The sequence below is a fragment of the Stenella coeruleoalba genome, assembly GCF_951394435.1.
Source record: "Stenella coeruleoalba genome assembly, chromosome: 7".
In the NCBI taxonomy this organism is placed as follows: Eukaryota; Metazoa; Chordata; class Mammalia; order Artiodactyla; family Delphinidae; genus Stenella; species Stenella coeruleoalba.
In genome coordinates this window covers 34397595-34410359 of record NC_137153.1, presented here as the reverse complement: position 1 = coordinate 34410359, position 12765 = coordinate 34397595, and the positions used below count along the sequence as shown (strand labels likewise).

Here is a 12765-nt window from a genome sequence, read left to right as displayed (position 1 = left end):
TTTACAGACAAGCAAAAGCTAAGAGAATTCAGCACCACCAAACCAGCTCTACAACAAATGCTAAAGGAACTTTTCTAAGTGGGAAACACAAAAGAAGAAAAGGACCTACAAAAACAAATCCATAACAATTAAGAAAATGGTAATAGGAACATACATACTGATAATTACCTTAAACGTGAATGGATTAAATGCTCCAACCAAAAGACAGAGGCACGCTGAATGGATACAAAACCAAGACCCATATATATGCTGTCTACAAGAGACACACTTCAGACCTAGGGATACATACAGACTGAAAGTGAGGGGATGGAAAAAGATATTCCATGCGAATGGAAATCAAAAGAAAGCTGGAGTAGCAATACTCCTGTCAGATAAAATGGACTTTAAAATAAAGACTGTTACAAGAGACAAAGAAAGACACTACATAATGATCAAGGGATCAATCCAAGAAGAAGATATAACAATTATAAATATATATGCACCCAACATAGAAGCACCTCAATACATAAAGCAACTGCTAACAGCTATAAAAGAGGAAATCGACAGTAACACAATAATAGTGGGGGATTTTAACACCTCACTTACACCAATGGACAGATCATCCAAACAAAAAATTAATAAGGAAACACAAGCTTTAAATGACACAATAGACTAGATAGATTTAATTGATATTTATAGGACATTCCATCTGAAAACAGCAGATTACACTTTCTTCTCAAGTGCACATGGAACATTCCCCAGGATAGATCACATCTTGGGTCACAAATCAAGCCTCAGTAAATTTAAGAAAATTGAAATCATATCCAGCATCTTTTCTGACCACAACACTATGAGATTAGAAATCAATTACAGGGAAAAAAACGTAAAAAACAGAAACACGTGGAGGCTAAACAATATGTTACTAAATAACCAAGAGATCACTGAAGAAATCAAAAAGGAAATCAAAAAATACCTAGAAACAAATGACAATGAAAACACGATGATCCAAAACGTATGGGATGCAGCAAAAGCAGTTCTAAGAGGGAAGTTTATAGCTATACAAGCCTACCTCAAGAAACAAGGAAAATCTCAAATAATCTAACCTTACAGCTAAAGGAACCAGAGAAAGAACAAACAAAACCCAAAGTTAGTAGAAATCATAAAGATCAGAGCAGAAATAAATGAAATAGAAACAAAGAAAACAATAGAAAAGATAAATAAAACTAAAAGCTCGTTCTTTGCAAAGGTAAACATAATTGATAAACCATTAGCCAGACTCATCAAGAAAAAGAGGGAGAGGACTCAAATCAATAAAATTAGAAATGAAAAAGGAGAAGTTACAACAGACACTGCAGAAATACAAAGCATCCTAAGAGACTACTACAAGCTACTCTATGCCAATAAAATGGACAACCTGGAAGAAATGGACAAATTCTTAGAAAGGTAAAACCTTCCAAGACTGAACCAGGAAGAAATAGAAAATATGAATAGACCAATCACAACTAATGAAATTGAAACTGTGATTAAAAATCTTCCAACAAATAAAAGTCCAGGACCAGATGGCTTTACAGGTGAATTCTACCAAACATTTAGAGAAGAGCTAACACCCATCCTTCTCCAACTCTTCCAAAAAATTGCAGGGATAGAACACTCCCAAACTCACTGTATGAGGCCACCATCACCCTGATACCAAAACCAGACTAAGATACTACAAAAAAAAGAAAATTAAAGACCAATATCACTGATAAATATAGATGCAAAAATCCTCAACAAAATACTAGCAAACAGTATCCAACAACACATTAAAAGGATCATACACCATGATCAAGTGGGGGTTATCCCAGGGATGCAAGGATTCTTCAATATACGCAAATCAATCAATGTTATACACCATATTAACAAACTGAAGAACAAAAACCATATGATCATCTCAATAGATGCAGAAAAAGCTTTTGACAAAATTCAATACCCATTTATGATAAAAATTCTCCAGAAAGTGGGCACAGAGGGAACCTACCTAAACTTAATAAACGCCATATACAACAAACCCACAGCAAACATCATTCTCAATGGTGAAAAACTGAAAGCATTTCCTCTAAGATCAGAACAAGACAAGGATGTCCACTCTCACCACTATTATTCAACATAGTTTTGGAAGTCCTAGCCACGGCAATCAAAGAAAAAGAAATAAAAGGAATACAAATTGGAAAAGCAGAAGTAAAACTGTCACTGTTTGCAGATGACATGATACTGTACATAGAGAATCCTAAAGATGCCACCAGAAAACTACTAGAGCTCATCAATGAATTTGGTAAAGTAGCAGGATACAAAATTAATGCACAGAAATCGCTCGCATTCCTATACACTAATGATGAAAAATCTGAAAGAGAAATTAAGGAAACACTCCCATTTACCACTGCAACTAAAAGAATAAAATACCTAGGAATAAACCTACCTAAGGAGACAAAAGACCTGTATGCAGAAAACTATAAGACACTGATGAAAGAAATTAAAGATGATACAAACAGATGGAGAGATATACCATGTTCTTGGATTGGAAGAATCAATATTGTGAAAATGACTATACTGCCCAAAGCAATCTACAGCTTCAATGCAATCCCTATCAAATTACCAATGGCATTTTTTGCAGAACTTGAACAAAAAATCTTAAAATTTGTACAGAGACACAAAAGACCCTGAATAGCCAAAGCAGTCTTGAGGGAAAAAAACGGAGCTGGAGGATTCAGACTCCCTAACTTCCGACTATCTTACAAAGCTACAGTAATCAAGACAATATGGTACTGGCACAAAAACAGAAATATAGATCAATGGAACAGGATAGAAAGCCCAGAGATAAACCCATGCACCTATGGTCAACTAATCTATGACAAAGGAGGCAAGGATATAAAATGGAGAAAAGACGGTCTCTTCAATAAGTGGTGCTGGGAAAACCGGACAGCTACATGTAAAAGAATGAAATTAGAATACTCCCTAACACCATACACAAAAATAAACTCAAAATGCATTAGAAACCTAAATGTAAGACTGGACACTATAAAACCCTTAGAGGAAAACATAGGAAGAACACTCTTTGACAAAAATTACAGCAAGATCAGTTTTGACCCACCTCCTAGAGTGATGGAAATAAAAACAAAAATAAACAAATGGGACCTAATTAAACTTAAAAGCTTTTGCAAAGCAAAGGAAACTACAAACAAGACGAAAAGACAAACCTCAGAATGGGAGAAAATATTTGCAAATGAATCAATGGACAAAGGATTAATCTCCAAAATATATAAACAGCTCATGCAGCTCAATATTAAAAAAACAAACAACCCAAACCAAAAATGGGCAGATGACCTAAGTAGACATTTCTCCAAAGAAGACATACAGATGGGCAAGAAGCACATGAAAAGATGCTCAACATCACTAATTATTAGAGAAATGCACATCAAAACTACAATGAGGTATCATCTCACACCAGTTAGAATGGGCATCATCAGAAAATCTACAAACAAAAAATGCTGGAGAGGGTGTGGAGAAAAGGGAACCCTCTTGCACTGCTGGTGGGAATGTAAATTGATACAGCCACTATGGAGAACAGTATGGAGGTTCCTTAAGAAACTAAAAATAGAATTACCATATGAACCAGCAATCCCACTACTGGGCAAATACCCAGAGAAAACCATAATTCAAAAAGACACATGCACCCCAATGTTCATTGCAGCACTATTTACAATAGTCAGGTCATGGAAGCAACCTAAATGCCCATTGACATATGAATGGATAAGGAAGATGTTGTACATATAAACAATGGAATATTACTCAGCCATAAAAAGGAACGAAATTGGGTCATTTGTAGAGACGTGGATGGATCTAGAGACTGTCATACAGAGTGAAGTAAGTCAGAAAGAGAAAAACAAATATTGTATATTAACGCATATATATGGAACCTAGAAAAATGGTATAGATGAACCGGTTTGCAGGGCAGAAATGGAGACACAGATGTAGAGAACAAACATATGGACACCAAGGGGGGAAAGTTGCAGGGCGTTGGGGTGTGTGGTGGTATGAATTGGGAGATTGGGATTGACATATATACACTAATATGTATTAAATGGATAACTAGTAAGAACCTGCTGTGTAAAAAAATAAATAAAATAAAATTCAAAAAAGAAAAAAAAAGCAAGATTCTCCAGGACTAACAACCCCATTTCTCCAACAAACCAAGGGAATGGAAAGGGGATGGGGGCTGTTACAGAAGAGACTGAAGGGACATCAAACCCAAATGTAGTATGTGGTCTTGTTTAGATTCAGAGTCAAACATCCAAATATAAAAAGGTGTTTTTGAGGCAACTGGGGAGAATTTAGGTGGTCTTAGGTGATTTTAAGGAATTATTGTTAGTGTCGTAAAGTGCAAGATGGAACTGTGATTATATACTTATTTAAACTGTCTGTTAGCGGTGTGTACTGGAGTTTTCATGGGCGAAATGATGTATGTACCAGAGACTTGCCTTCAAATACTTGGGGGAGGGGGGAGTTGGGGAGACAGGAAAACAGCCAAAAGCTGATGGGTTTTGTGACCAGTACTGGGTACATGAGGGTTCACTGCTTATTTCTCTCATTTTGTGTGTGTGTGAAAAGTTGCATAATAAAAAAATTAAAAGGTGAAAGAAAGACATTTACAACGGAAACCTCTGGACCGTCTCCTCCCCTATTCAGTAAGCTGCTTCCCACTCCTGTAAGCACAACTGGTTGGGGGGTTGTGGGGAGGCAGGGACTGCGGCAGACCTGGCCCTGCCGTTTGCAGCTGGCTGAGCCTGGGGCCTGGATGACAGAGCTGTGAGCAGGACAACACTAGCTCCTATGCAGAAACAGCTTAGAAAAATGCCTGGCACCTGGTAGACACTCACTAGTTATTAACTGTTATTACAGGTGCTACGACATGGCAGAGACAGTCCTGGACTGTGGTCATTCCCAGACTGAAAACATGAGTCCCTTCTTCCTCCCTGCCACAAGCCGGCCAGCCTTGGGGCCTCCCCTGATGGGCTTCGGCTCCAGAGAAGGCATGTTTCCCACCCCGCCCCCTGTTCTCTGGAATGCCACTGGCTTCCTGTGTGGCTTGTACAGACGATCTCATTTAATCCTCACACCCATCTGCCCCCTGCCCCCCACTCATAAGCCTTAGAGATGCAGAGGGTCAAGAGCTCAGTGATGGAACAACTCGTCTGAGGGTTTCAGCACCTGTGCCCTCTCCTGCCCAGTGTGCGGCCAGAGCTGGCCTGGGCATTTGCCTTTTCAGGGTCTTTCCTCTCCCCTCTCCTCACTGGCCACCCAGGCATCCCTGTGAACACCCCAATCCCCAGCAACCATGAGGGCCTCAGAGCCACGGCTGTGAGGCCACCAGCCCTGCCAAGGTCACTGCAAGCACGTGCTAGCCTCTCCGTGCCAGATGATGTCCCAGCACATACAAGCACTTCATCCACCCAGAGGTGTCCTGACCAAGGGTGTCCACAGCACTGGGAGCTGCCAGGGAACACAAGACAGGGCGCCAATAGCACCAGCTAGAACCCAAAGGGATCCAGAAGAGGAGGTAGTCCTGGGGCCATGGGACGGCGTGTCCAGGGCAGACAAGGGAGGTCAGCCCCCAGGTTGGCCCCAGCAGAGGCTGAGGAGGACATGGCACGAACATCAGGAACTGTGGACAACACAGCTGGGGCCCTCCCAGGCATGACTATCATTAGCGCCCAACAGTACTATAGCTGGCAGAATCCAGGGGTCCCCACGAAGCCCCCATTTTGTGGGCAGAGTAACTGAGAAGGGAAGGGGCCTGGGTCCCGCATCATTTGCTGGGGCATGGGGTCTCATTCTAAGAAGAGCACCCAGAACGGAACAAGGAGACCCAGAGTCACACTGGCTCACATGGCTCTGAGACACAGTCAGGGCCTAGGCAGCGTATACAGGGACTCCTGGCTCAGGGAGCCCACAACTCACTTGCAGGCGAGGGCACTTACCCACGTAGTTCTCGACATCGCTGACATAGAAGGTGGGGGCTGGGACCGCCAGGCCCAGCCCATCTTTCTTGGGGACAAGGATGGGCTCGGTGAAGCCATGCTCTTCCATGTAGCCCAGCGTGAGCTGGTTGCCCGTCAGGCGGGCCACCACGTCTTCCGCGCTGCAGGGAAATACAAGTCAGGGGTCACATCAAGCCCAGGTCCCAGCCTCCATGATAGGCCTGGACAGGGCCTCAGGGCTGCAGACATGGAGCCTGAGCTCCAGGCACACACCGCCCATGCCCCAGAAGGAGGACCTGTCACGGTGCCACACTCAGTGGTCACAGGGCAGCCACAAGGTAGACATGACAGGGTCCCACACACTCATCACAGACAGGAACCTTGAGGTCCAGGAGGTCTGGGCACCTGTCCAGGGCCGTGGTGAGTAGAGAATGGGGACACACTGCACCCATCCCTCTTACTATGGCAGAGGGAGCCTCCAGACATGTGAGCGAGATCCCTCCCCCACCTCCCTTGCTCTCCACTCACCCTCCACTCGATAATATTCCTCTCAAGTGCTCAGAGATCAGACCCCTGCATGGGGGTAGGTCTAAGGACACAGCAGATGGAGATAAACCCCTTTATAGAGAGAACCTACCCCCTGGACAAGCCAAACACAGGACCCAGGGCTGGGCTGGGATGCTGTGGTCAGCAGCTCTCCTGCCTCCCTGTGTGTCGGATGCTGCCCTGGGCACCAGAGACCTGTGGGTCCCAGCTGGAAAGACCCCTGTGTGGTGACGCTGGAGAGGGGCTTTCATCAGATGAGCATGCAAGGCCATTAACCCACAGCTGAGAGCAGTGCTGTGGTGGAGACAGCAGGAAGCAGTGTCAGACTGGGCCTGTCGAAGCCTGGGGGAGCAGGAGTGAGAGGGGCAGGGCTCTGAGTAGAAGGAATGTACCAGCAAAGGCCTTGGAGGGAGGAGGATGTGGCAAGTGTGAGGAATAAGAAGGACCTGGGGGGCTGGGGGCGGGGGTGGGGGTGGGGGGCAAGCACCCAAGTCGGTGAGGTGGTGGGCCAGGCCACCTCATGCCAAGAGCACTGGGAGCCACTGGACAACTTGAGAAGGGCAGTGACGGTCAGAGATTCATCTGGCTGCTGTGCGGATGTTCAGTGGACAGCAGCAGGACCAGGGTGGGGCAGGGCAACCACGGAGGAGGAGGCTCAGCATGCGGTGCCTGGACCAGAAGGTGACAGTGAGAGGGAGGTGGTGGACTCAGGAGATCAGATGGGGGTGGGAGAACAAGGGGAGGCAAAGGTGAATGGCCAAGAGACTGGCCTGAGCGACCAAGGGACCGGGGCCACTGACTGAGGCCTGGAGGTGGGGCAGGAATGGGGGTGGGGGCAGATCCAGAGCTGAGTAGGAACACACTTGTCGGGATTGGCCAGTGGATGCACCAGTTGGACAGACAGGTCAGGAGCTCAGAAGGACTAGTGGCTGGAGAAAGAAGTTGAGGAGCTGCTGGCCAAGGGACAATCTATGAGACCAGGGAAAAAGATGGTGGGGATCGAGTAGAGTTCCCAGAATCCCTCAGGGAGAGTCGTCAGCAGGGAAGGAGGCCGGGCAGGGAAGGACAGCCAGCAGAGCATGGTGGCATGGTCTCTACAGAGGACAGGACTCAAGGAGAGGGGACTGCACCACTGCTACGGGTTGACAAGGGTCAGTTAAGGTGAGGACTGAAGAGTGATCCTGGGGTTTGACACCATGGTGACAGAGTGTTAGGGATAAATCAGAAGGAGTGAGTGGAGGGTGAGGAAGAAGAAGTAGTGTGGTGGGCAACTGCTGTGAGAAGCTCTGGGAGTACTGGGACAGCACAGAGTCAGCTGTGGAAGCTACAAGGCAGCCAGAGGTAGAAGGTCGCCCTTGATAAACTGGAATCCCAAGCTCTTGTCTCACTAGTGAGAGTTCCAAATTCACACCCATGGATTGGGTCTGGAACTGTGAAACCCATGAGGACCCAGCAAGAGGCAAACACGAGGGCTTCCCTGGTGGCGCGGTGGTTGAGAGTCCGCCTGCCGATGCAGGGGACACGGGTTCGCGCCCCAGTCCGGGAAGATCCCACATGCCGTGGAGCGGCTGGGCCCGTGAGCCATGGCCGCTGAGCCTGCGCGTCCGGAGCCTGTGCTCTGCAACGGGAGAGGCCACAGCGGTAAGAGGCCCGCATACAGCAAAAAAAAGAGGCAAACACGAAACCATCCTGTAGGGACACCTCAGAGCCCAGGGCAGACTGGCTGCCATGGGAATGATGCCCTCTGAAGATCACACCTCCCAGAAGGAGGTGAACCCCCAGGAGGGAGAGCCAGCAGCCTCATCTGCCCAGAAGAGTAGATCCCAAGAACTGAGGATAATAGGATAATTGAAAAGGCCATTTTAAGACAAGTACATTAAACACGTCCAAAGGGATAATGAGAGGATAAGGCAAAGAACAGAGAAGGAGGAAAAGAACAGGCAACACTAAAAAGGAATAGAAATTGTAGAAAAAATAATATGATGATTGAAATTTTTTAAAACTCAGTAGATACATTAAATGGTAGCTGGCTGAAAAAAAAATAGTGAATTTGATGAAAAGATCTGAAAAATAAGACAGAATGGGGAAGAAGTGTTATTAAAAGAGAAAACAGGACATTTTTCAGAATTGCGATAAAATATGACACCTCAAATTAAAGGCACTTACTGAGTTCTGAACAGGATAAATAAAAACAAATGCACATTAGAAGCACTGCAGTATACCTATAGTATATTAAAAATGAGAAAACAATCTCAAAAGTTTTCAGAGAAATAAACAGATTATTCACCAAAAATGAAAATGAAACAAAACAAAAACTCCAGCGGCTAGACTGATATCAGTAACAATAAATGTCAAAAGACAACAAAATAGTATTTCCAAAAAGTTCAAGGAAAATAACTTTTACTCTAGAATTTTAGATCCATTTTAGAAAATTAGAATCATGTAAGAATAAAGACAAAATATTTTCAGACACAGAGAATATTTTTATAGGCCTTTTCTGAAAGAACTACTAACGGATAAAATTCAACAAGGAGGAAACCAAATCTAGAAGGAAGGAGTGGGATTCAAGAAATAATGGAAAACTGATCTACAGATTCCACACAATCCCTGTCAAAATACCAGCTGACTACTTTGCAGAAACTGACATGCTGAACTTGGAATGCTGAATGAAATACAAGGCACCCAGATAACCAAAACAGTCTTTAAAAAAAAGAAAGTTGGAGGGCACTTGCCAATTTCAAACTTCACTACAAAGCTACAGTAATCAAGATTGTGTGGTACTGGCATAATATGAGACATATGGATCAATGGAACAGAACTGAGGGTCCAGAAATAAACCCAAACATCTATGGTCAATTGTTTTTCATCAAGGGTACCAAGATAATTCAATGGCGAAAGAATAGGCATTTCAATAAATGGTGCATGGGAGAACTGGATATCCACATGCAACGGAATGAAGTTGGACCTTTACCTCACACCATATACAAAAATTAACTCAAAATGAGTTAAAGACATAAATATAAGAGCTAAAACTATAAAACTTTTAGAAGAAAACATAGGCATAAATCTTCATGACCTTGAATTTGGCAATGGTTTGTTTTTGTCTAAAACAAAAGCACAAGCAACAACAGAAAAAATAAATAAATTAGACTTAATCAAAATTTAAAACTTTTGTGCTTCAAAAGACACCAAGTGAAAAGACAACCCACAAAAGTGGAGAAAGTATTTGCACATCATATATCTGGTAAGGGACTTGTATCTAAAATACATAAAGAACTCTTACAATTCAATAATAAAAAGACAAAAAAAAAAACACTTTCAATGGGCAAACGACAAATGGCCAACAAGAACATGAAAAGATGCTCAACATCACTAGTCATCAGGGAAATGCAAATTAAAACCACAGTGAGAGACCACTTCACAACTACAGGATAGGTAGAATCAAGAAGTCAGATAAGGGACTTCCCTGGTTGTCCACCAGTAAAGAATCCGCCTTCCAACTCAGGGGACGCGGGGTTTGATCCCTGCTCAGAGAGCTAAGATCCCACATGCTGCGGGGCAACTAAGCCGGCTCACCACAACTACTGAGCTCGCACGCCTCAACGAGAGAGAGAAAACCCACATGCCACAACTAGAGAAAAGCCCGCTAGAGAGAAGCCCACACGCCACAACTAGAGAGAAGCCCGTGCTTCTCAACGAAAGATCCTACATGCCTCAACAAAGATCCTGCATGCCTCAACAAAGATCCCACGTGTCGCAACTAAGACCCAACGCAGCCAAAAAAAAAAAAGTCAGATAATAACAAGTTCTGGTGAATTGAAACCTTCAGACGCTGCTGGTGGGAATGGAAAGTGATACAACCATTTTAGAAAACAGTCTGGCAGTTCCTCAAACAATTAAATATTGAGTTACTCCTAAAAAAAAATGAAAATATATGTCCAAACAAAATATTTTACAAGAATATTTATAGTAGAATTCTTCACAGTAGCCCCAAATCAGAAATAACCCAAATGTCCATCAGCTGACGAATGGATAAACAAAATGTGGTCTATACATACAATGGAATATTATTCGGCCATAAAAAAGGAATGAGGCACTGACACTTGCTATACCCTGGATGAACCTTGAAGACATTATGCTAAGTGAAATAAGCCAGTCACAAAGACCACATATTATATGATTTCATTTTGATGAAATGTTCAGAATAGGCAAAGCTACAGTGACAGAAAGCAGATTAGTGATAGGACTTTGGGGAGAAGTGGGGAGGAATGAGGATGATAAAGCTACAGGGGTTTTTTTGAGGTGATGGAAACATTCTAAAACTGACTGGTGGTGGTGCAGAGCTATGAATACACTGAACTGTACTCTTTAAATGGATGGATTGTATGGTGTATGAATTATATCTCAATAAAGGTGGAAAAAAAGAAAATAAAAAAGAAGCCAGAGAGGAAAAATACCTTATCCACTGAGCAGCAAGGCTAAGAGTTACACTGAATTTCTCACCAGAAACCATGCACTCAAGTCGAGCATGGGATGAGACATTTAAAGTGTTAAAAGAAAAAAACCCACCAACTTAGAATTCTGTGTCCATCAAATTATCCTTCAGAAGTGAAGAAGAAGTAAAGACTTTGTAAAGACTTTGTCAGACAAAGAGAAACTGTCTTCCAGCTGTGAAGGGACAAGGGTGTTTCAGAGCAGCTGTCTGTACAACCTCACGTCCATGCAGTCACGGTGCCCCCCTCACCAGAAACCATTTCCTGTGGCCCTGATCCTGCTCTCTGCCCTCGGTCCTCATATAGGACAAGGCTGCGCAGGGGGAGGGTGTGCTCTGAGAAGACCTAGGGACACCCCACCAGGCCATGGACACAGAGGAAAGCCCACAGCCATTTGACACCAGGACCTGCCACCTCCAGAGGATGGTCTCAGGCTGGACGCCAGCCCCCACTCCTGGTCCATAAAATGGGGACGGTAGCCTCTCTCTCAGGAAGGTTCCACGGGAAGGCCCATACCAGGTGGGGGAGGTAGGTCCCTTCCCTCCCGGGCTGTGAAGAGGGTCCCCATAAACTGTCCTCGGAGGTGCTGAGAAGGGAGAGATCAGCCCCCATGCCGGGAGCACCTGGAGTTTCGGGGACTGTGCTGCTCCCCCAGAGGGAAACCCATGGCCCTGGAGCCCTAGTGGTGGGATACGTATCCAGACCTCGGAGGGAGCAGGCAGGCTGGAGAGGAAAAGGCTGCCACCTGCTCACCTGGGAAAGGTCCGACTCCGCAACTCCTTGATGAAGAGCTGGCTGCCATTCTGCACGGGCTTTACTTCGGGAGTCTGCCCCGGGCCATGTTTGTGCCAGGTTCGCTTCTTTTTCACTGTGGGGGAACAAGAGGCAGGTCATCACCCACAGCCCCCTCCCCTTGCCTCCAGGGACCCGGCCGGGAGGGCAGCCACTGTGAATGCCGCAAGACTCAGACCCCTCAGAGGCAAAGAACTTGGGGTTCCCTGTCCCTGGCCCACCCCGCCTCCCCTGCCTCTTAGGACCCCAAGTTGTCACATGGTCAGGAGCCCCCACCCTCCACATCCTTAAGTCACAGTCCCCACCTCACCTCCCGACCTGCCAGCTCAGACGATGCACCCGAAAGCTGGGGCCTTCCTGGGACCCCATGTCACTCAGCACTCAGTCTGCTGAGAACTCGTCAGAGGCACCTCCTGAGAAGGTCCCACTAAGGCTCACTATTCAGGACCCCTCCCACCTGGCCTCCCCTCAGATTTGCCCTCAAACAGCACCAACCCTGTCCTTCCCTGCTGGGACCTTTGCTGCCATGACAGACCACAACTCACAGGCGTCACCTGCTGTGCCCTCTGCCCTCCCCACCCCCTGCCCACTCCCTCAGGCTGTCCTATTGTCACACATGCTCCAAGGGCACTGGACACACCCACCTTGGACTTTTTACAAGTGAGCATACACACCTGTCCCTACTGGGCTGTGACACATGTGTGCACACACATACACATGCATGCGCACCCACACACAAGTACACATGCCCCTACTGGACTGGGACAGGCACGTGCACACTAGCACACACATACACACACACACACGCGCAAGCACAAACGCGCACACGCATACACACTAATGTTTGCCCCTACTGGACTTTGAGCCCCCAGAGGGAAGGAAGCTATTTCCTTGATACCCTTGCCCCCATTCAGGGCAGCCACAGGTAACTCGGTGAGTGA

At 45.5% G+C, this 12765-nt stretch overlaps 1 protein-coding gene across 6 annotated transcripts in view; it reads right to left on the bottom strand.

Moving 5' to 3' along the window:
- The window catches only part of PHF2 (PHD finger protein 2), a 94515-nt gene that overhangs the window by 26164 nt on the left and 55586 nt on the right, over positions 1 to 12765 (bottom strand). For all 6 annotated transcript variants that reach the window (XM_079926842.1, XM_079926840.1, XM_079926841.1 and 3 more), the window contains exons 3-4: positions 11786 to 11900; positions 5994 to 6154 (exon numbers count right to left, since the gene is read on the bottom strand). In XM_079926842.1, the coding sequence (XP_079782968.1) occupies positions 5994 to 6154; positions 11786 to 11900 (276 nt within the window). The remainder of the gene's footprint in view (positions 1 to 5993; positions 6155 to 11785; positions 11901 to 12765) is intronic.